The sequence below is a fragment of the Rhinopithecus roxellana genome, chromosome 13 (assembly GCF_007565055.1).
Source record: "Rhinopithecus roxellana isolate Shanxi Qingling chromosome 13, ASM756505v1, whole genome shotgun sequence".
Taxonomy (NCBI): Eukaryota; Metazoa; Chordata; class Mammalia; order Primates; family Cercopithecidae; genus Rhinopithecus; species Rhinopithecus roxellana.
The window spans coordinates 37,138,359-37,159,468 of record NC_044561.1 but is presented as its reverse complement, the minus strand read 5'-3'; the positions used below and the strand labels follow the sequence as shown (position 1 = coordinate 37,159,468).

General features: G+C 35.8%; 1 protein-coding gene across 2 annotated transcripts in view; it reads left to right on the top strand.

Annotated features, from left to right (window-relative positions):
• The first annotated feature begins 1,918 nt into the window (after nt 1–1,918).
• SAMSN1 (SAM domain, SH3 domain and nuclear localization signals 1) overlaps nt 1,919–21,110 on the top strand; it is a 62,145-nt gene continuing 42,953 nt past the window's right edge. The window contains exon 1 of one of the 2 annotated variants that reach the window (XM_010360386.2): nt 1,919–2,069. In XM_010360386.2, coding sequence (XP_010358688.1) covers nt 2,013–2,069 — 57 coding nt within the window. In that variant the 5' untranslated portion in view covers nt 1,919–2,012. The remainder of the gene's footprint in view (nt 2,070–21,110) is intronic. The other variant, XM_030915205.1, reaches the window with a different exon arrangement.

Below are 21,110 nucleotides of genomic sequence, written 5' to 3'. Positions count from 1 at the left end.
TATCAACAAAACTCTACCATGTAGTAAGTACAAGCATTATCATTGCCATTTTGTTATTGATTCAACTCCATAATTGAATTTTTATTCATAGATGAAGAAAAGGGTGTGTTGAGAGTGCAACAGGTTCACTTAAAAAATGTATTTTTTATGACTTTCAATTTCTTAAGAGATGAAACAAAAGATCTGCCTAGCCTACTTTCTTAACCCAAGCCCAAACTGAAAGTCTAAGAGATGTATTTCTAGGGAATTACCCAACCTCAGCATTCTCAGGTTTTCCAGTGTTCTTGCTCTGTGTCAGAATTTGAAAACACTAGCTCAATACTTCTCAAAATTAAAAGTCTGCTTTTATTATCTGGTAATAAAATAATAGGCATATTAACCATAATCTTGAAAACTATATTCTTTCAATTCTGTTATAGAACAAAAACATTGTTTTTAGCTAGTCAAGAGGTTTGAAATATTGTCAGATAGCACATAATAGACAATCAGTTTAATATTTATTAAATGAATTAGCGAAATTTGAGTCTCATTTGTTAAATGAATTAGTAAAATTTGGGCCTCAGGGAGTAGGGCTTAGAAGTGTGAGGGAAGTCTGAGAAACAAAGTCAGTTGATTTGCCATTTGGGAAAGCTGCTGATTAAGAATATGGCACTACTGCTTTTCAATTCAGAGGATTTATAAACAGAAGTCTAGGTTTATTTTCTTAATCTGGGTTGCTCAAATAGAACCAGAGTTTCATATATTTTTCAAGTCTCCCCTTGGTAAATCCCCAGTTAAGAATAAAGCTTGGACTTCTTCCTTTTACTTCTGAGCATTTTGCTTTTTTCATTATAATAAACAGTTTAAAACCATGAAGAAACTCTTAGTAAGTCATATTAGCTCTACTAGGCCTATTCAATAGAGGCTCTGGGCGTTTCATTTGAAGAAACCATTGATCCATTGACTCATCACCAGGACAGCAATTATCAGTATATGGCATCGTTTGTAGCACAAAGACATATGGTTAATTGGGGGTTCTGTTTAATTGATCTCTTTGTTAACCAGGACTTTACAACATCTTAATACATTAGAAAAGTAACATATGCATAAACATTTACTTTTAAAGTCAGGTTCCCATTTATATTTAGAATGGGTCTAATCCATATTTTAAAATATATGCATACATGCTTCAAGTAGGATTAATATTGTTTAAGGTCTAACTTATTTTGTCTTCTAACAGTTTTTATTTATTTCATCTTCTAACAGTGTTTATTTAGAAATATATCATGCCTGTAATCCCAGCACTTTGGGAGGCTAAGGTGGGTGGATCACGAGGTCAGGAGATCCATCTTGGCTAACATGGTGAAACCCCATCTCTACTAAAAATACAAAAAATTAACCAGGCATGGTGGCACGCGCCTGTAATTTCAGCTACTCAGGAGGCTGAGGTAGGAGACTCGCTTGAATCCGGGAGGTAGAGGTTGCAGTGATCCGAGATCATGCCCCTTCACTCCAGCCTGCGGTGACAGAGCGAGACTCTGTATCAAAAAAAAGAAAGAAAGAAAAAAAAAAATAAATATATATATGTATATGTATATAAACTTGACTACATTGAGTATTCTTTTATTTTTTTTTAAATAATAGAAAGCCAACATCTCAAGTTTTATTTCAATTACTGTCTCTGATTTTTCTTTTTTCTACCCATGGAATACCTTGTAGATTTCTGCTTTTATATAATGAGCTTTGTTTTGAAATCCTTACAGCTCTTGTAACTGCAGGCATGTCTAAGTATGAGATTTGGAACATACCTCATAGAATATAGCAAGACAATAAAGAGTTACCAAAGAATTACCGTAAGAAAAAAAAAATTACCCATGTAAATGTTGAAGTCATATCCTGACCGAAGGAGGAAGTGGCAGGTCCCTGGGCTCGACCTTATCTGATGCTGTACATTAGACAGCACAGTGCTGACTGTTTTCAGTTGTTTCTGTAACAGCAGAAAGTGCACTTACTAGGAGTAGTCAGAATTCAAAATGCTCAAGAGAAAGCCATCCAATGTTTCAGAGAAGGAGAAACATCAAAAACCAAAGGTAAGGACATTTCATACATGTTAAATAAAATCAAACTATTTAATAGAAAATAAACACATATGTGTGTTTGAACACATACAATGTTCTCATCTGTCAGTCATAAGTCAAACATAGGGTTTAATGCCTCATGGCAAATATGGAAAAATTAAATTGCAAAGTTGGATTTTAAATCACACCTAGCAATTATTGTCTCTGTAATTTTGTCTTATAGTGCATATTGGAACATTTACATCTGTAAGTGAAGTTTGAGTTCAGCTCAACTTCAAAAAAATCAATTTAGTGGTCTCTGAGTGTTTGTTATCATAAAGTCTTCTTGCACGTTTTTAATGACTATGAGATTGTCAATGTCTATTAAACAGTCTACTGAATGAATTTTATCTCTTAAGAGATTAGCTCTTCAAAATAGAGTTATGAGAAGGTTGTAAAATGGAAATGTTATGGTTAAATATAAGACTTTTCTCATTTTTGAATGTTAAATTATGATAGTTTGTTGTAGAGATGTATATTTGCTATTCTCTTGAACTAATGTTATTACTACACAAAAAAATGGGCTGTGTTTCAAGAAGCATCAAAACACCATATACTGGTAGACTTGATAAATTGGTAATATTAATATGTAGAATGTTGCTCTGTTCTTTGTTTTGACAATAAGTGCTACTTTAAAAAAAAATATGACATGGGATAAAGTTTAGATTCTATTGTAGAACTCTAGATTTATTTATAACATAAAACAACTATTTACAAAGTACCAATGTCAGAAAATTTCTCCAATATGTGTACGTCTCTTTTCGTAGGTAAATAAAATTTTTAATCTCTTTCTGAGATTAACAATAGCTGAGTCCAGATTTTTTTGAAGGATTCATTTATTGTCTATCAGTCTTTATATGTTAGGCACCCATTTTCAGAGAAAGAGGTTGGTTTCTTTCATTTGTTATGACCTTTTGAATTGATGAGATATAGAACAATGGTCAATATTTTGAAACTCTTTGGAAGTTACCATCCAAGTTTTTCTGAAGGAAACAAAAATAAATGATTTCCTATCTTTGGAAAGGTAGAATAAATGATTTTTGATATTAATTCTTTCTGACCCCTATACATAATAATGGATAGACAAGCATCTTTAGTTTAAAATATAGCTAGATAACGTATCATGATTTTTTTTCCTAATGTAAGAAAAATCCAAAGTAACATTTTCCAAATAATACAAAAAAGTTTTTAAAAGCATGACTTGTGCTTCTATTAAAGATTAATTTTATATGATATTTACTTGATTAAGTGCAACAAATAGTTGACAACTGTAGGTTTAGGGAAGATCATAAAAGTTAATATGGAGAATGATATACCTCAAAATATTTAAAATCTAAAGATAATTTAATAAAGCCTGTATTTTATAGTGAGTTAGAGTCATATTTATGACATTAAACTATTTTCAAAATGATACTTTACTCCATTCTTATTTGCCTTAAGAGTAGTAACTATTGTAATACGCTTGGAGTATTGTTAATCTTGACTTCCTTATTCATAAAATAAAAATATATTGGAAAATATATACATCTTTGAACAAAACATATCACAGAAAATGGTAACATTGGAAACGCTAAGTTTTGTTGTGAATGAATTCTTATTTTCATTAGACAGATGGTTTCATTCTGTATGAATTTAAAGAGATGTGAGAATAAAGGTACAGGTATGTTTTTCATACAGTCAACTGGATTCTTTCCTTTTAACATGGAAGTGATATTTTTCCATTTGTAATTATGTCTTAAAATAACTCTTCTTTCCTCTTAATTCACATTTATTTTGGTGGGTAATTTTCTTTGCATATTATATGAATAAAGAGCAGTATCCGGCCAGGTGCATGGGCTCACACCTGTAATTCCAGTACTTTGTGGGGCTTAGGCAGGTGAATCACTTGAGTTCAGGAGTTCTAGTCCAGTCTGGACAACGTGGCAAAACCCCATCTCTACAAAAAATGCAAAAATTAGCTGGGCATGGTGTCAAGTGCACATAGTACCAGCTATTCAGGAGGCTGAGTCAGGAAGATTGCTTGAGCCCAGGAGATTGAGAGCTACAGTGAGCCGTGTTCGTGCCACTGCACTCCAGCCTGGGCAACAGAGCAAGACCCTTTCTAAAAAAAAAAAAAAAAAAAAAAAAATTGGCAGAGGTGGATGCTACGATAATCCCTACAAATGAAAGGCTCATAGAAGAAGGAGTGCAAATCCTTTCATTTACTGAAAAGAAATTGTGTCTAGAAAGGGTCTATGTCTAGAAACAGAACCATCAAGAAATTGGTCTGAAATATAGGGAATCACTGTCTTCACTACACACCAGATGTTAGTTTACATTTCCTAACCCAGAAACGTAAACTCTTCATACTATACTCTCAGAATTTCTGAAAGGGATTCTCTTGTTTTTGTGTGCTTTTTTTTTTAATCATAAATGCTATAGTAGGGTAAAAAGTGACAATATTAAAAATGAAGAAAATATTTAATCATTTAGCTTTTGTTAACTGTCATTGGTTCTATTTCAAGTGATCTATTGGCCAATTCAAATGCAATGCATATTATGCATAATGTTAACTCAAATAAAAATGAGGAAACTTTTCAATTGATAATTAATGGACAAAGATTTTGTTATTAGTATTTTCAAATAGGTCTTACAGTTATGAGAAGGTTCAAAACATTCATGTATATAACATGTAGCAACAGATTTTGAGTCCTATATCAAAAATAATTTACTATTTTCTTATATTCCTAAAACTTATAATAAACATGTTCATGAATTTAAAAAGAGTAAATCCGAATACATGTTAACTACAGTTTTACCATGTGCCTGTTATAGATATTCTATTTTTTTTTTTTTTTTTTTTTTTTTTTTTTTTTTTGAGACGGAGTCTCGCTCTGTCGCCCAGGCTGGAGTGCAGTGGCCAGATCTCAGCTCACTGCAAGCTCCGCCCTCCGGGTTTAAGCCATTCTCCTGCCTCAGCCTCCAGAGTATCTGGGACTACAGGCGCCTGCCACCTCGCCCGGCTAGTTTTTTGTATTTTTTAGTAGAGACGGGGTTTCACCGTATTAGCCAGGATGGTCTCGATCTCCTGACCTCGTGATCTGCCCGTCTCGGCCTCCCAAAGTGCTGGGATTACAGGCTTGAGCCACCGCGCCCGGCCTATAGATATTCTATAACAGAAACTGGTAAATTCTTGCAGAATTATTACAAAAGAAACCCATTGCGTGTACTGGAATCTCAATAACTTCTAAGGGTTTTAATGTATATCTCAGAACTCTCTACTGTATATAGATAAATTCCAAATTAAAAAAGAAATAGGAGGAATAATAGTTAAGTATTCTATACTTATACTAGTTAAAAATAGGCTTGGTTAACATACATGCAAGTTACTGTTATCTTTCTTCTTGAATTTTGTTTTTACCTTGGAAACAGGGTCGTGCTCTGTCACCCAGGCTAGAGTTGCTGTGGTTCAATCATGGCTAACTGCAGCCTCAAACTCCTGGGCGGGCTCAAACTACCTCCCGTCTCAGCCTCCTGAGTAGCTGGGACCACAGGCGCCATGCCACTAGCCCAGCTAACTTTCTAATTTTTTGTAGAGATGAGGTCTTATTATGTTGCTCAGGCTGGTCTCAAACTCCTGTGTTCAAGTGATCTTCCCACCTCAGCCCACCTCAGCCTTCCAAAGTGCTGGGATTACAGGCAAGAGCAACCACAACTGGCTGTTTTACCATCTTACCACTAGTGCCCACTACTGATAGTGATTTTACAAACTTCTAAGCATATACAGTATTCAGATTTGATGAAATGTTATTGCATTACACTCTACAAATGCTTAAATTATAGAACATAACAATTTTCCTTATCTGTTTTTCCAACTAAAATATTTTATTTTTCTATATTCATCATTGGTTTATTTTCATGTCAGTTGCTGTGCTTACAGGTTTTTGTACACTAATTTATTTAATATTTGTAACAACTGTGAGAGAATGACTCTTATTTAGCCTCATATGTAAAGAGCCTAAGGCATAAGGAAGCTTAATTACCTTGAAGAAGACACAGAGTTAGATGAAAAATGAAACTGATGTGAAATATGTTAGTTTCTGATACTTCCGTTCTTAATATACTGCCATTATAAGCAACAGGACTGTAGATATTATTTCTGTTTCCACCTGAATTGCCAGCTAAAGTTTATGGAGATCAGGGAGACTATGTCTGTAAGAGCATCTGTAAGTTTAGAAATCCTCATTCCTGTCTCTGACTATGCAGGAAGTTCATCAGAGAAATCCCTCTAGGTGTCTGGGACATACACATGTCAACACCTACGATTGTAAAAACTTTCCTTCCTTCCCTCCCGACAGAGCCGAAAAAGCAGGAAAAGAAAATGAAGGAAGGACGGAAGGAAGGCAAGGAAGGAAGCAGGAACGGAAGGTGAAGGAAGGAGAGCTTTCTCTCTCTTTCTTCTCCTTCCTTCTTTCCTTCCTTCCTTCCTTCCTTCCTTCCTTCCTTCCTTCCTTCCTTCCTTCCTTCCTTCCTTCCTTCCTTCTCCTCTCCTTTCCTTCTTCTTTCTTCTTTCTTTCTTTCTTCTTTTCTTTCTTTCTTTCTTTCTTCTTTCTTTCTTTCTTTCTTTTCTTTCTTTTTCTCTTCTCTCCCCTCCTCCTTCCTTCTTTCCTTCCTTCCTTCCTTCTCTCGCCTCTCTCTTTCTTTCTTCTTTCTTTTCTTCCTTCTCTCCTCCTTCCTTCCTCCTTCCTTATTTCCTTCCTCCTTCCTTCCTCCTCCTTCTTCCTTCCTTCCTTCCTTCCCCTTCTCTCTCTCTCTCTTTCTTTCTTCTTTCTTTCTTTTCTTCCTTCCTCTCTCCTTCCTTCCTTCCTTCCTTCTTCCTTCTTCCTCCTTCCTTCCTTCCTTCCTTCCTTCCTTCCTTCCTTCCTTCTTCCTCCTTTCTTCTTTCTTTCTTCTTTCTTTCTTCTTTCTTTCTTTCTTCTTTCTTTCTTTCTTTCTTTCTTTCTTTCTTTCTTTCTTTCTTTCTTTCTTTCTTTCTTTCTTTTTCCCCTCCCCTCCCTTCCCCTTCGCTTCCTTTCCCTCTTTCTTCAGGTTCTCCCTCTGCTACCCAGGCTGAAGTGCAGGCACAATCACCACTCACTGTAGTGTCAGCCTGCCTGGGCTCATGTGACTCTCCTGCCTCAGCCTCCGGAGTAGCTGGGATCACAGTCCTGCACCACCACGCTCAGCTAATCTTTACATTCTTTGTAGACATGGGGGTTTCGCTAGGTTGTCCAGGCCAACAACTTTCTTAATATTCAAATATTTTTTAAAATGACCTAATATTGAAGTAAGCACCACATATCTTCCCTCTGCAGCTAGCATAATACTTTCAATGTAGTAGACTCTCAGTAAATATTTGTAAAGTGAAAGAAGTTTCTTCAGTCTACTCTAGAGGTGTCTAATCTTTCGGCTTTTCTGGGCCACACTGGAAGAAGAAGAATTTTCTTGGGCCACATATAAAATACACTAACACTAAGGATAACTTATGAGCTAAAAATAATAATAATAATAAAAGAAAAAGAAAAACAAAAACAAAAAAAATCACAAAAAACTCTCGCAATGTTTTAAGAAAGTTTATGAATTAGTGTTGGGCCACATCCAAAGCCATCATGGGGCTACAGGGTAATACACCCTTGGTCTACTACATACAGCCTGGTTCAAGTATGGATACTCACCCGAGCTATGTACTTTTCTTTCTTTTTTTTTTTTTTAACAGGATTTTGTTTGTTTTTTCTTTCTTTCTTTCTTTATTTTAAGTTCTAGGGTACATGTGCAGGTTTGTTACATATGTATACATGTGCCATGTTGGTGTGCTGCACCCATTAACTCCTCATTAACATTAGGTATTCCTCTTAATGCTATCCCTCCCCCTTCCCCCCTCCTCCCACCCCACAACAGGCCCTGGTGTGTGATGTTCCCCGCCCTGTGTCCAAGTGTTCTCATTGTTCAATTCCCACCTATGAGTGAGATCATGTGGTGTTTGGTTTTCTGTCCTTGCGATAGTTTGCTCAGAATGATGGTTTCCAGCTGCATCCATGTCCCTACAAAGGACATGAACTCATCCTTTTTTATGACTGCATAGTATTCCATGGTGTATATGTGCCACATTTTCTTAATCCAGTCTATCACTGATGGACATTTGGGTTGGTTCCAAGTCTTTGCTATTGTGAATAGTGCCACAATAAACATACGTGTGCATGTGTCTTTATAGTAGCATGATTTATAATCCTTTGGTTATATACCCAGTAATGGGATGGCTGGATCAAATGGTATTTCTAGTTCTAGATCCTTGAGGAATCGCCACACTGTCTTCCACAATGGGTGAACTAGTTTACAGTCCCACCAACAGTGTAAAAGCAGTCTTACTTCACACCCTCTCCAGCACCTGTTGCTTCCTGACTTTTTAATGATCGCCATTCTAACTGGTGTGAGATAGTATCTCACTGCGGTTTTGATTTGCATTTCTCTGATGGTCAGTGATGATGGGCATGTTTCCATGTGTCTGTTGGCTGCATAAATGTCTTCTTTTGTGAAGTGTCTGTTCATATCCTTCGCCCACTTGTTGATGGGGTTGTTTGGTTTTTTACTTCTAAATTTGTTTAAGTTCTTTGCAAATTCTGGATATTAGCCCTTTGTCAGATGGGTAGATTGCAAAAATTTTCTCCCATTTTGTAGGTTGCCTGTTCACTCTGGTGGTAGTTTCTTTTGCTGTGCAGAATCTCTTTAGTTTAATTAGATCCCATTTGTCAATTTTGACTTTTGTGCTATTACTTTTGGTGTTTCAGTTATGAAGCCTATGTCTATGTCCTGAATGGTATTGCCTAGGTTTTCTTCTAGGATTTTTATGGTTTTATGTCTAACATTTAAGTCTTTAATCCATCTTGAATTAATTTTTGCATAAGGTGTAAGGAAGGGATGCAGTTTCAGCTTTCTACATATAGCTAGCCAGTTTTCCCAGCACCATTTATTAAATAGGGAATCCTTTCCCCATTGCTTGTTTTTGTCAGGTTTGTCAAAGATAAGATGGTTGTAGATGGGTGGTGTTGTTTCTGAGGTCTCCATTCTGTTCCATTTGTCTACATCTCTGTTTTGGTACCAGTACCATGCTGTTTTGGTTACTGTAGCCTTGTAGTATAGTTCGAACTCAGGTAGTGTGATGCCTCCAGCTTTGTTCTTTTGGCTTAGGATTGTCTTGGCAATGTGGGCTCTTTTTTGGTTCTACATGAACTTTAAAGTAGTTTTTTCTAATTTTGTGAAGAAAGTCATTGGTAGCTTGATGGGGATGGCATTGAATCTGTAAATTACCTTGGGCAATATGGCCATTTTCACGATATTGATTCTTCCTATCCATGAGCATGGAATGTTCTTCCATTTGTTTGTGTCCTCTTCTTTCACTGAGCAGTGGTTTGTAGTCCTCCTTGAAAAGGACCTTCACGTCCCTTGTCAGTTGGATTCCTAGGTATTTTATTCCCTTTGAAGCAATTGTGAATGAGAGTTCACTCATGACTTGGCTGTCTGTCTGTTATTGGTATATAGGAATGCTTGTGATTTTTGCACATTGATTTTGTATCCTGAAAATTTTCTGAAGTTGCTTATCAGCTTAAGGAGATTTGAGGCTGAGACAATGGGGTTTTCTAAATATACAATCATGTCATCTGCAAACATGGACAATTTGACTTCCTCTTTTCCTAATTGAGTACCTTTATTTCTTGCTCCTGCCTGATTGCCCTGACCAGAACTTCCAAAACCATGTTGAATAGGAGTGGTGAGAGAGGGCATCCCTGTCTTTTTGTTTCTTTGTAGCAAATCTGTTAATATGTGTGTAAAAATGTTTGTGTATACGTACAACTCTAACTCATTGTAAACTTTGTGTTAAGAACTCTAATATACTCATGTTATTAAAGAATCCCATTGTTATCTAAGGGTAGACTTTGGTGGGAATATGGTAGAAACTTTGAAAATAGAAAGACATGAATCTCACAAACATTTTGTCCTTTACTTGGCATGGATTAATGATCTGTGTTAACAAATTTTAGCTGGTTTTTCTTTGAGTAAAGGAGATTCAAGTACCATTGTTATTTTTGAGGGAAACGTTAAAATAATGACAGTTCTGGAAATAGCCTTTTTTAAACCATTCTTTTTAATCTAAAGTGCATACTAAATGAGACACCATTAGTGTCACGGATGCTAATTTTCACTAGCAATGACTGAAGTGGCATTCTTTCCCATTTGCATTTGATCCTAGCAATGATGAGAGGTGATGAGTTGATTATGAGCTGTTTTCACTGCACTGCCTGCTGTGCAAATTTATGCTCCTAGACAAGGATGACACATAGTTGTGCTATTAAAGAGCTTTCTTCACTGTTTTTTTAGTATCAAGACTGCTAAGATACATTTTTAACTCTTATCTAACCAGGTACGAGAAAGACAAGAAGTATTTATATGCACTGCTGCTTACTTGCGGCCAGGCACTTGTCCAAGATGCTCATGTCCATTATTATATTTAATCTTCTCAAAACCCCATGAGATAGACATTATTTTTATCTCCAATTTACAAAGAAGAAAAAAGCCCTGTAGACGCAAAATATTTTCCCCAAGTTAAAAGATTTGGGATTTATGGCACAACTTTCTGCTTCTAACCCTGTGTCTCTCCCCTCCTACTCTCTATTACTTCTTCATCTGGGGTACAATTTTTGTTGAATGTTTGCCTTTACAAACAGAGTTTTCTGGAATAAAATATGTGATCTAAAATGCAGGTAATATGTTAGATTTACTCTTTTCCCCTTTAAAAAATGGTGGCTATAAATAAATATTTATTTTAACTTCTACTTATTGCCTCCATCTCCTCCAAAAACAAAACAAAACAAAAAACCAGATCTCTCAAAAGGTTGTCTTCATTTTTGTGTTTAAAAAAATATTTTTTAAATTATTTAAAATTATTTAAAAATTTTTTTTTATATAAACTATAATGCAAAGATAAAACCAAATAAGACAAGTCAGGAGAAAATGGAGTCTAGAACATGTTAAAACATATCTCAAGGTTCATCAAGGCTGACTTGAATCTAAGGACTTGATACTCATTGTGGTCCTACAGAGCAGCAGCCTGGCATTCCAGGAGCTTGTTAGGAATGTGCATTTTCCAGTCTGCCCCAGGCCTATGAAATTAAAACATACATTTTAACAAGATACTCAGCAGTTCTGTGAGCACTTCAAAATTTGGAAATGAGGCTCTAAGTCGATGGTTTTTGGAGCCTAGGCTGAACATTTGAATCACTGAAGAGCTTTAAAAAAAATACTGATGATTGGGTTCCATCCCCAAATATTCTTATTTACCTAACATAAAATGTGACTGGGCATCAAGAATTTTTAAAGTTTTCCAACCTGGCAGCACTTTTTTCTGCTTTACAAAAGACTTAAAAGTTAATTCACTAATCCATGCATTCATTCATTAATTTATCCTTCAGTGCCACAAATGTCTATTAAATGCTTATTATGGACAATACACTGGAGATACCAAGGTGAAGAAAACATAGATCTCTGCCTTAATAGGACTTATATTTACTGGGGATGACAGGCAATAAATAGAATAAATAAGTTAAATATACAGTATGCTAGATAATCATAGGTGTCAAGAAGAAAAAAAAATTAACAGAAAAGGAAGATTTGAAATATGAAGAACTAGAGAAGCCTTGGTGAGAATGGGGCATTGGAGACAGGACTGGAAGAAAGTGAAGGAGCTGGTCTTGGGATTAGTGAAGGAAACTACTCTGGGCAGAGGGAAGCGCAAGTGCAAAGGTCTTGAAATGGGACTGTCTCTGGTGTGTTTGAGAAGCAGTGGAGCAGTGTACATGAGGTGGGGAGAGCAGCCACTGAGAGCTGGATCACAGAGGGCGTTCTAGGCCATTAAAAGAATTTTAGCTAGTGTTGAATGATTTTTGAGAAGTGACAGAATCTGGCCTATGGTTTAGTTGGTTTATTTTGGCTTTGTGTTTCAAATATACTGAAGGGAGTGAGACCAGTTAAGAGACTATTGCAGAAACCAGGCAAGGGATAACCGTGGTTCAGACAAAAGAATGGCCCAGTTGACTTGGATGGTGAGAAGACTCTAAATTTGGGATATATTTGTACTTATTGTATCCATTTGGATATTTATAGGAAACTTACCACATACAGTCTAAAGACAGCAAACAGAAAGTTTCCACTGTCCTGTCCCATTCTTGCTTCCAGTCGGTGCTTGCCTTCCAAGGAGAAATGGCCTCATTCCATTTTTTACAGCCACCAGAAATTCACCCCAAAATTGATGTCTCACTTTCCAAAGGTTTCTTCTTCTTTCTTAAACATATAATTTTCCATTGGATTTTAATTTGTAGTGCACCTTTTAAATAATTTTTAGCCTTCACCACTTCTCTCCAAACACTAGTTCATTTTAGCGCTTCCATTTTATAGAATATGAATCTGTAATCAAGTTTTATTCCAAGCAGGTAGCAAAAGGTTTGGGGCCAAAGATATTAGCTATACTTGAAAAGTGTTCAAATAATATTGAGAAAGATCAGGAGATGAATAGCTAGAGAAATGACAGAAGCGTAGCCTCCCCTTTGTTTGGAAACTTGGACATTGTATTTTTTAAGAAGCATTATAAAGTCACTATCTTGACTACCAAGATGCTGAATTTGTTAAAAATCAATTTAGTTAGACTTATCTCTTTAGTCTTTCTTTGCCTTGCTTTGGAGATAATTGGTTTCAAAATCCCTGAAAACTGAGGTTTTTTTTTTTGGTTTGTGTGTTTGTTTGTTTACAATAATGGAATCAAGTCCATGCTTTGCATATCTGTTTCCAAATTTAGCCTTACCAAACTGATCCATTTCTCTTCCTTTCTAGTGTTAAAGATTTTGATGAACTTTCAGAAACAAGACATTCATATAGCTTCTTAGTAGAGAACAAAAATGTCCTCCATTAAAAATTGATTAATAATAGCAGAAGATTTTAAACTGTCTCTGTTGGTAGAAGAAGTGATTCTTGCATAGATAAAGAGAGCCATTTGTCACCACAGCTGGCTAAGTCCCCCTCCTTCCTTCACCTAGTCTGTATTAGTTTGCTAGGGCTGCCATAACAAAATACCAGACTCTGAGTGGCTTTAACAACAGGAATCTACTTGCTCACACTTCTGGAGGTTGGAAATCCAAGATCAAGGTGCTGGCAGGGTTGGTTTCACAGAGAGCTTTCAGGGAAGGATCTGTTCTGGGCTTTTCTTTTTGACATGTAGAAGGCTGCCCTTTTACTGCCTCTTCGTCTGGGCCTGTGTGCTCCTGATGTCTCTGTGTGTCCAAACATCATCTTATAAGGACACCAGTAGGAATGGATTAGATCCTACCCTAACGGTCACATTTTTTACTTGATTTTCTCTTTAAAGGCTCTATATCCAAATAAAGTCAAGGTCTGAGGTACAAGGTGTTAGGGCTTCAAACATATGAATTTGTGCGAGTTAATTCAGCTCATAACAAAGTCCGCGAGCTTGTACTAAATGGAAGTAAAGATTAGGATTTTAGTTGCTTCCTTCTTTCCAATGACTCTAGATCTTTCTCCACTTCCAGTTGACCAGTCACTTAATGCTGCCAGCCCCACATTTGACTTGACTGCCTTTACCTACACTCTGCAGTGTTTGTTATTCTTTCCTTCCTCCCATTCAAATGTAACTCTGCCACAACCCACTAGGCCTCTATTAGGAATCATTTGAAAACTAAAAAGTAAAACATCTGTTTGACCCCCTTCACCAGTGCTTTCTGGCTGCATATTAAAAACAATAGCAAAAACCATGATTACTTTTGCACCAACCTAATATTAAAATCATCTGGGGTGTTTTACAAAAATACCTGTGTCTGGGCCCTAATACCAGATCTTCTGGTTTGGTTGGTAGAGTGAGAGGCCCATGCTCCTGATGATCTGACCACACTCATACATTTCTGTCTGTGCTTCTCTTAGCCTAAAATGCTCTGTACTTTTCTTTCCCAATCTATTAGAATGTATAGGTGGACTGTCACTTCCTCAAGAAAGCCTCCATCAGTTACCCCAGCACAGTATATTAGGGACAGTCTGGCAGAGCAGTAGACAACGTGAACTAAAGGCATAGAGACCTGAGTGTGAATTTCTTACTTTGATATTTCTTAACCAGGAGACTTTGAACATTTTCTTAAGCCTCTTGAGCCTCGTTGTGGTCATCAGGAAAAGGGGAAGTCTTAAAGCATGTCACACAGGGTTGATGTGAGAATTTAGTAAATTACCATATGTAAGCTTCCTAGCTGGTAGTACATATCCACTTCATAATCTCTCCCTCCTTTCTGTTTTCGTAGTGCTTGTTTCATGTTTCCTTGTTTTTTTTTTTTTTTTTTTTTTAACTTACAGTTTTTCAGTATGTGCTCCCAACTACATTCACCATCAAAAACAGAGGATCAGCAGATGTATTTTACTCATATTTGTATCCCTGGGATTTTTGTTGAGGATTCAAGAGGGATTGAACTCAGTCTACCTGACTTTCAGATTCCATGTGCTTTTTATTACACTTTGGCTACCACTGAAAACATTGATAGTATAGAACGTAGTAGTGATTTCTCAATATATGTATAATGAGCGTGAAATGACTAATGGATAATATTAGTCATCTACAGAAGTAGCCTACTCCAGAAGTTAGTTTGTAAATGGGTCACTGATAAAGATCTGGGTAACACCCACATCAAAACAAAGTAACCATTCCTAGAATCAAAATAATCAAACATTGTAGTGTAATCTGCCTTAAGGAAGAAAAGTATTAGCAAAAAGGTGTTGTTTGCAGACAGCCTAGAAATGTGTGGGAGAGTAGAAATTTGCCACTGTGTCTGCAAATAATGCAAAACAGCTGAAACAAATATCCCATTTGGCTGGACAGACTTCTCCCCTTAGGTGAGATGTGTACCTAAGGCTAGGATAACTTCATGTCTCTAGTCTTAATACCACTTAATTGACTTTACTGTGACCACTACATGAATCAAACAAACTTCCAGCAATGATCTGGTGTCCCGTGTAGTGTTTCTTCCAGGAGAAACAATTTTTTGATCAGTCAACATGAATATGCATTTTTCCTGGCAGATGAATTTCTCACAGCAAATCAATGCTTGCTTGGTTAGTATTGCCATTTTTGATATCTTATCTGGTTTATGAATTACTTGCCTTGAAGTTGTATATTTCTGCATGCTTAAAAAATAAAGTTCCCATACTTGTTGAGGTGAGGGCCTGACCCTGGCCATAGAGACATGATACCTGACCAACTTATTGGCTTCCTAGAAGGATTGAACTAAGTTGCTAACTGACTTCACTTCCAAGTACATTTTCTCTACAAAAGGAAAATGAATACAATTAAATCACTAAGTTTCTTTATCTTTTTTTTATAGTTTTAACAACTTAAACTCCTGGAGTAAGAGTCAAGTCAAATTTACTTTGTATCAAAATCTACAGAGTGATACAGCATTAGTCTCAGTATTTGGTTAAAAAGAGCAAATTGGAATTTTCTCATTTTTTTTCCCCCTGAATACTTTACGTAGTAACAGTTATGTTACTGATATTTTTAATTAAATAAAAGTGGCTGGGCAGGGTGACTCACCCCTGTAATCCCAATGCTTTGGGAGGCTGAAGTGGGAGGATCGCTTGACAGGAGTTCAAGACCAGCCTGGGCAACATAGTGAGACTTTGTCTCTACAAAAAATAAAAAACAAAAAAAATTAGCTGAGCATAGTGGTGCACATCTGTAGTCCCAGCTAGTCAAGAGGCTGAAGCAGGAGATTGCTTGAGCCTAGGAGTTCAAGGTTATGATGAGCTATTGTCACATCACCACACTCCAGTCTCGGCAACAGAGCAAGAGACCCTGTCTCAATAAATAAATAAATAAATAAATAATAAAAGTAATAAAATATTAAATATATACATTTTGTAATACTTATGATTATAGTTTCTTTACATTGTTATTACCTAGCAATCATCTTTTATCTTTTGTTTGATTTGTATATTAGGACATCTAAAAATTTCAACTTTAAGACTGTGACTATCTCACTGTATTTATCAATTATGAAAAAGTCATTACCAATAAAATAAATGTTTATGACTTTAAAAATACAGTTCCTTCAGAGATAAGTGTTCTATAATTATTGAACATTACATTATAGGCCAAGGAGTGATTACAAACTGAGTTTATTTTTACCACTACTCTTACATTTCAACTCTGCTATTAACCCCCTCAATAGACTGAAATATTCATCTAACCAAATCCCAGTTTGCTGAAAGGTAAATAAATGTAATTGAAAATAAAAATAGTTACAGGACACTATCGTCTCTTCCAAACATCCTAACATGAACTTACTGTTTTATTTTCCCACCCATTCTTCCCCTGTTTGGGATTACATACCATATATTTGCCCCACATAAACATGTCTGTTCTTACCAAGAAAAAAAGCATTTAAATTCCTAAGACTAGCCGCAGCGGGTGCTGCCTGGGATGGGAATGTTTATAAGCTTTATGATATTAACTGCAGCACTCAACCTCAGGTGGCATAAAGCATGCAAAAAAGAACTTTCTGTCAGTTTTATTATTTCTAAAAAGGTTCCCCTTGAAGCAGAAGAGTGACCTTGTTCTGCTGAGCTGACATATGCCACTGGATTAATGGTCGAGCTCTGCTGGAGGGAAGCTCACGGAAACATTACAACTCCAGAAGCTGGGCTGGCGATGACCATTAATCAGGGGGCCCAAAATCATGCATCAAACACACTCATTTAAAAGTAGTAAAAATGACTCAAAAAAAAAGAAAACTTTTTGAGAATTAGCTTATTGTTTGTCATTACTTGTGTTCAAGGAGATCGCGAAATGACTAAAATATCCCCTGGGCAGACATTTCGGGAGGCTACTGTGTACCCAGAGGCCAAGTGAATGCAGAGGACTTTTTGTTGCTGTTGTTGTCGTTTTATTTTATATATATATTTTAATTATACTTTAAGCTCTAGGGTACATGTGCACAACGTGCAGGTTTGTTACATATGTATACATGTGCCATGTTGGTTGCTGCACCCATCAACTCGCCATTTACATTAGGTATATCTCCTCATGCTATCCCTCCCCACTGCCCCCCACCCCAGAACAGGCCTCGGTGTGTGATGTTCCCCTTCCTGGGTCCAAGTGTTCTCATTGTTCAATTCCCACCTATGAGTGAGAACATGCGGTGTTTGGTTTTCTGTCCTTACAATAGCTTGCTGAGAATGATGGTTTCCAGCTTCATCCATGTCCCTACAAAAGACACGAACTCGTCCTTTTTTATGACTGCATAGTATTCCATGGTGCATATGTGCCACATTTTCTTAATCCAGTATGTCATTGATGGACATTTGGGTTGGTTCCATGTGTTTGCAGAGGACTTTTAAGACTCACGGAAGTAAAGGGAGTTTTTGTTCCAGGTAATTAGATGGGAAAGTTGGTTAAAAGGATTTTGTTTTCCCAACTTAATTTTTACATCTTTATTTAATCATAATTTCAAAGTTATGGATACTATAAATGTTTGCCTCTTGGTGATAATTTTATTTTATTTTAAAAACTGGAGTGACTGGAATTTAGTAGTGTAAAGATGAGATGGGTAAACTGTTAGGAAATATTTCAGGAAACTAAAATTTTGTTAACATACTCAATTATCACATATGTTTAAAAGTTTTGGAGCTGTACTGCATATTCTTCCATCATGTTAGATAATAATAAAAAGTTTTCAAGATTTCCTCTCTCTCTGATTATTGAAAAAAAAAAAAAAGCTTATGTCTACGATCCTGAAAGAAATTGCTCAATTTAACTTAGCTAATAATAAGTTACTTTTGGGTTTTTCTAACTCCTTTGAAGATAAAATTGAATAGACATAATTTCTCTTTTACACTTTTAATAGTTTGTCTTTTAGATTAATGACACTATACAAAATACATATGATAAATCTTATTAACAGTACAACAAATAGAAAAATCAGTCACTTATTACAAAAACCAGAATAAATTTGGTATTTAAATTTATGGTTAATGTAGTAAAGTCTATTGAGATCAATATTCAAAGTTATTCTTCTCTTAACTAATAGTTGCTTTTTTAAACCATCATCTTCAATATTACCTTTTGTCTATTTGCCATATCCTATACAGGAGTATTATTTAGGCAGAATTATTTATTTGTAGAATTACTTGTTTTTGAAGTTTAGTTATAGAATTAAAATAGTTGATAATGATGTGACTAGTTAAAATATTATTTAATATTCTATGATAAATGGAACAATATAATATGCATGCACAGAACAGACAGTTAATTTCCAAACTTATGGAAGAATAATATATATTTTTATAAATTGAAAATTTGAGTCATCCATCCTTTGAACTGCCCTCCCTGTATCAAGGTACATAGATAACAAAATTACTAATGCAAAATTTGCTCAGGGAAATGATTTGAGTAGAGGTGGCAAATGCAATTCCTCACTTCTTCCCCCAAACACCCACTATCTTCTGTAACCACTGTGGACACAGTTAATCATGACTTTTTAACTCTGAAAGTGGCTTTAGTACCCTTCTCAACACAGCTCTTCGTGAAACTTTGACAAACTATCCATGCTGGTGCATGAATTGAAAACTTTTTGCCAATTTTAGTTTCGAGAGATAGTTCATCCAGACAATGAAAAATCCCAGTGAAATATTCCTATAACAAATACAAAACATATTTATAGTGACCTAAATGATTATGTTTACTAGAGACAGTTTTTATTTCTCTCCTATGAAAGTTTGGGAGAGAATTATATTAGATACTAGACACACTTTCTATCATCCAGTGATCCATCTTATACATAACATATGTTCCACTACCTTTGTTACGTATCATAACTTTAGCAATCACAATCTTTGGATTTGGTGATTATTTCTAAAGAGCCTCTTGTTTATTATACAAACTAAACAATTATACAATTATTAAACAATTACACAAATCTACTAATTTTTGAAAATGGTTAAGTGAATTCAAATTCTATTGATTTCAGCTAATGTTACTCCCAAAATCTGTGATTATTTTAGTGTACCATTCTGTAGACAAACTATAAATTAAGTAGGTGTAGGCATAGGCACACAAAATGACTTTCGGGTACTAAGTAGTTAATACAAATAAGTATTTGTAAATGAATGAATGCAAATTTCCAAGTTGACATCTACTATACATTTTAACTTCTTTTGTTTTGTATATGAATATAATCTGCTTATAGGAGTTGATTCTGTATTTGTGTATCTTTCATTTGAACGTGATTCTATTTAGCTCTTATGCTTTGGGATGATTTGGTCCATGGCACTAATAGAGTACACATTTCTCTCAGGGCCGATTCTTATTTATTCATACGGACGGCCCTTACACTGAGTACTAAGTTGAACCACAGAAGCCACTTAGTGTGTTTATGTTAAATTACATGATGCAAACCCTTACGGTCTTTAAACATCAACGAATTATTGTCATTAGTTGCAACATGATTAAGTTCTAATTTGTTTTTGCGTAACTATGAGATGTATGATTTTTGACATTTAACTTGATGAGTAATGTGGGATCTGTCATTTGCCATGGTTTTGCCCAAGTCTCACAACTGTAGGATTTTTGTCCATTGGAGATACAGCATGTAATAACAGGGACAATCAATATGCACTAGAAAGTTCACTAAAATGGCATCAGAAAAGGGTTTCATAAGGGAGGTGAGACTTAATCCTGTCCTCGAAGAATGGGCTGGGTTTCAGTAGGTGGAATAAAAGAAGACCAATATTCCTTGAACAAAAAAACAGTAGGAGCAAAAGCTCAGAATATAAATGAGTTCATCCACAGTGGCCAGCAAGAAGTGTTAGAAATTCTGCTAAATCAGATGGACTAACATTGTCTGCCACCACACAGAATCACAAATGCACTTCATACTCAGTATAAGCCTCATTTTGTTGACTGAGGAAAAACTGTTTAAATACTCTGAGCCTCAGTTCTCATCATCTGTGAATTGGAGAAATTAATGCCTAACTCAGAGGGGGATGGTGTTTATCTCATGAAATAATTACGGATAAATAGCATGGCATGGAGTTTGGCAGATGGAAGGCTCTTGGTAGCAGTCATGGCAATGTGGAGCAAGCTTTACATTTCGGAAAGAAGAATGAGATGGTGAGACATGGCACTTTAGATGATTAAAGGGGCAAGAATTTGAGGACAAATAATCTGAAAGTTGTTGCATTGGTTCAGGAATTAGCGCATACTTGAATAAAAGTAATGAAAAAAATACCTTCAATAAAGTTTGGAGAAAGAATTGAACACATGTATGGGCTGGGAGAGTGTGCATTTGTGGGGCATTACATTTTACATTATGTGTCCAAACTCTCCAAAGAGAGCAATGAGCAAATACCATTTTCCAATGGGGCTGGTAAGGGTTCAGAGGTTGGGCCAAAACAGATCCTCAGGGGAGCAGGACATAAGCATAGAGCTTTTTGCTAGTACATCTGCCTTGCAGCCCAGAGGCAGGCAGAGGGTGCCTTATGGGCTGGGGCAGACATATAATTGGGTTCCCTGGGGAAATTATTGAAAATTTTAAGGAAGTGTTGGCATCATGAAAGAATTCCAGGAGGACCAAGAAGTACCATTTATTTATTTTAGTATTTATTTTAGTGGTACTTATTTATGGGTTTAGTAGTTAGAGAAGAAGAGAGAGAAAGAATAGAAAGTGCACAATAACATAATTGTGTAGGAGTGAGTAGGCCAAGCAGAAGTTTCACAATAGGGAAAACAAATTGAGCAGTTCATGGTAGTGTAATCATGGGCACATTTTCTAAAGTTTTTCATTCATTTTTAATAGATTTTTAAAGAATTGATGATACCAATTCTTTGGCCATATTATGCTTTTTACCTGAAAAAGCAGTATTTAAAACATATAACAATATTATTTCATTTTAATATTTAAA